General features: G+C 56.5%; 1 protein-coding gene across 1 annotated transcript; it reads left to right on the forward strand.

The window, feature by feature from the left end:
* The first annotated feature begins 627 nt into the window (after positions 1–627).
* LOC113980034 (zinc finger protein 501-like) lies at positions 628–2,295 on the forward strand. The gene is made up of 3 exons (XM_027707301.1): positions 628–679; positions 869–1,383; positions 1,468–2,295. Exons 1-3 carry the CDS (start codon positions 628–630, stop codon positions 2,293–2,295), a joined length of 1,395 nt encoding a protein of 464 aa, XP_027563102.1.
* Positions 2,296–3,004: the final 709 nt, after the last annotated feature.

Below are 3,004 nucleotides of genomic sequence, written 5' to 3' on the forward strand. Positions count from 1 at the left end.
TTTGGCACATTTGGTTTGGTGGTTTGGAGAAACAGCCTCGGACTGTCAGGGAGCCAGAGGACCTCAAGTAACAGCCCTGGCGAGGTGCCCACACTGGCAGGGGGCCAGGGGATCACTGCTCCACGGAACTGGCTGGAGCTCTGGGTGAGCCTGAGCTGAAGGGCCTGTGACCTGTGGATGAGTCCAGGATGGAGCAGAGACCCCCCTGCAGCCCGGGAGGAGCCCACACCGGAGCAGTGGATGCCCAAAGGAGGCCGAGAGCCCGTGGGAAGCCCCTGCAGAGCTGAAGGAGCAAAGCCCTGGTTTCCAGGGCTGCCCCCCCACCCCAGTTTCTTTTGTGACAGTTTTTTTGGTCTAATCTTCATATTTTGGAGTATTTTTTAGCCGAATCTCAACTTTTTGCAGTTTGAGGGGGCAGGGGTCTTCCTGCTATTTTTGAGGGTTTTTTACCTGAATATCGATGGTTTGGGTTTTTCTGGGCTGAATCTTGGTGTTTTGGAGGTTTTTATGGACACAGGATGCCCAGTGAGTTCTAGAGATGGACTTGGGCAGGAGGAACCCTCAAGCCAACGCACTCAGCCCTTGTTTTCTCCCCATCAGGATTTGTCCTTCCCAAAACTTGGGTGGATGGAGGAGGAGGCTGCGAGGAAGAGGAAGATGCCTTGGGCCCCCCAGGCAGGTGAGGAGGAAGTCAGTGTCCCTTTGGGCGGGTGTTGTGCTGGCTCTGGCAGCCGAGCATGGCCCCCGGCTGCAGGACAACCCCGCTGCCGCCGCCGTCCTGCCGGGGCCGGAGTTGGGGGGATGTCCTTGGCCTTCCCTGTGGGCCGGAGGCAAATCCCCTCCCTGTCCTTCTTGCTTCCTGCCCCAGGCCCCGAGCTGAGGATGGAGAGCCCGGAGGACAAATCCCCCCGTGAGACCCTGGTGGGAGAGGCCGTTTTGAAGGGCTCCACGGTGCAGGAAGGCAGCGGGGAGGAAAAGGCCCAGAGATCCCCCCACAGGAGGGGCTCCAAAGCCAGCCCAGGGTGCTCTGAGGAGGAAAGACCCAGCCTGTGCCGGGAAAGCGGCTGGAGCTTGAGGGGGAGCTCTGACCTGGTGGTCCCTGAGCAGCCTCCCAGCAGGCAGAAGCCCTTCAGGTGCTTGGAATGTGGGAAGAGCTTCAGGAAGAGCCCCGACCTGCTCCGACACCAGCACATCCACACTGGGGAACGGCCCTACAGGTGTGGAGAATGTGGGAAGAGCTTCAGGACCAACTCCAACCTGATCCGGCACCGTCGCATCCACACTGGGGAACGGCCCTATTCGTGTGACGAATGTGGGAAGAGCTTCAGGCAGAGCTCCCACCTGATCCAACACCAGCAAATCCACACTGGGAAACAGCCCTACATGTGTGGGGAATGTGGGAAGAGCTTCAGTAACAGCTCCAACCTTCTCACCCACCAGCACATCCACAGTGGAGAACAACTCTACATATGTGGGGAATGTGGCAAGAGCTTCAACCAAAACTCCAAGCTGATCCGACACCAGCTCATCCACACTGGGGAACGTCCCTACACGTGTGGGGAATGTGGGAAGAGCTTCAGGGACAGCTCCACCCTCCGCACCCACCAGTACATCCACACTGGGGAACGTCCCTACATGTGTGGGGAATGTGGGAAGAGCTTCAGGGACAGCTCCACCCTCCGCACCCACCAGTACCTACACACTGGGGAACGGCCCTATACATGCGGGCAATGTGAGAAGAGCTTCACGAAGAGCTCCCACCTCCTCATCCACCAGCGCATCCACACTGGGGAACGTCCCTACAAGTGCTTGGAATGTGGGAAGACGTTTCAGCAAAGCGCACATCTCCTCCTGCATGAGCGGACACACACGGATGAGAGGCCCTTCCGCTGCACCGACTGCGGGAAGGGCTTCAAGCACAACTCCACCCTCGTCAGGCACCGGCGCATCCACACCGGGGAATGGCTCTACAAGTGCTTGGAATGTGAGAAGGGCTTCAGAGACAGCTCCACCCTCCGCTCCCACAAGCGCATCCACACTGGGGAACGGCTCTACAAGTGCTTGGAATGTGGGAAGAGGTTTCAGCGCAGCTCAACTCTCCTGAGGCATGAGCAGACACACACAGATGAGAGGCCCTTCCGCTGCACCGATTGCGGGAAGGGCTTCAAGCACAACTCCACCCTCGTCAGGCACCGGTGCATCCACACCGGGGAGAGGCCCTACAAGTGTGGGGAGTGTGGGAAGAACTTCCTCAGGAGCTTTAACTTGACCTCACACCAACAGACCCACAAGTAAGGGAAAGCCCTACGAGTGCCCCAACTGTGGAAGAGCCTCGGCCGCTGCTTCCACCCCGAATGAAGCCCCTGATGGTGAGGCAACCCCTGGAGTCCAGTGACTGTCAGTCCATCCCTTTCAACCACAAAGGGCCAGTCCCCTTTCCCAGGGGCAGCTTCTTCCAACAGAACCCTTCTTGGGGGTTGTGTGGAGATTCCTGCCTTGGCTGGGGACCCCCCAAGGTCAGTTCTGGAGGTTGAGAGCAGAGATCTCCCCATGAGCTTTGGTCTGGGGGAGTTCCATCCATCTTTAATTAAGAATTATTGCTTTTGTGCCAGCTTGAGTAGAATTGCTTCAAGAATTGCTTTAGTGTAGAGCACTGTCCTATCTTGTGCTCATGGTGGTTTTAGTGTTTCTATTGTGTAGTAAATAATTCTGATGAAGATCTTTTGTCTGATCATTTAGAACCCTAAATAATTCATTTCTATCAATAGATCTGATTTGCCATAATTAAAACCTGGGGGACAAAGTGTTTCAGTCACACCTCTGTAATTCCTCTAAACTGAAACTGTTGTCATAATCCAAGGCTGAGATTGAATCCAGCAGCCCCCAGCACCCCAGAAAAGGGGTTAGGTGGGGTCCTGGGTGGGCTTTGAGTGTGTTTGGGAGTCTTTGAGGGGCCGTGGGGAGGTTTTAGGGGGGTCCCAGAACCTTTTGGTGTGAGCTGGGT

The sequence above is a fragment of the Neopelma chrysocephalum genome, unplaced genomic scaffold (assembly GCF_003984885.1).
Source record: "Neopelma chrysocephalum unplaced genomic scaffold, ASM398488v2 Primary Assembly neopelma1_91813, whole genome shotgun sequence".
Lineage (NCBI taxonomy): Eukaryota > Metazoa > Chordata > Aves > Passeriformes > Pipridae > Neopelma > Neopelma chrysocephalum.

Coding starts and splice junctions, on each gene's coding strand:
- LOC113980034 (XM_027707301.1), top strand. CDS start 628: ATGGAGGAGGAGGCTGCGAGGAAGAGGAAGATGCCTTGGGCCCCCCAG. Junction 680..868: donor GCCTTGGGCCCCCCAGGCAG/GTGAGGAGGAAG, acceptor TTCCTGCCCCAG/GCCCCGAGCTGAGGATGGAG. Junction 1,384..1,467: donor ACACTGGGAAACAGCCCTAC/ATGTGTGGGGAA, acceptor GAACAACTCTAC/ATATGTGGGGAATGTGGCAA.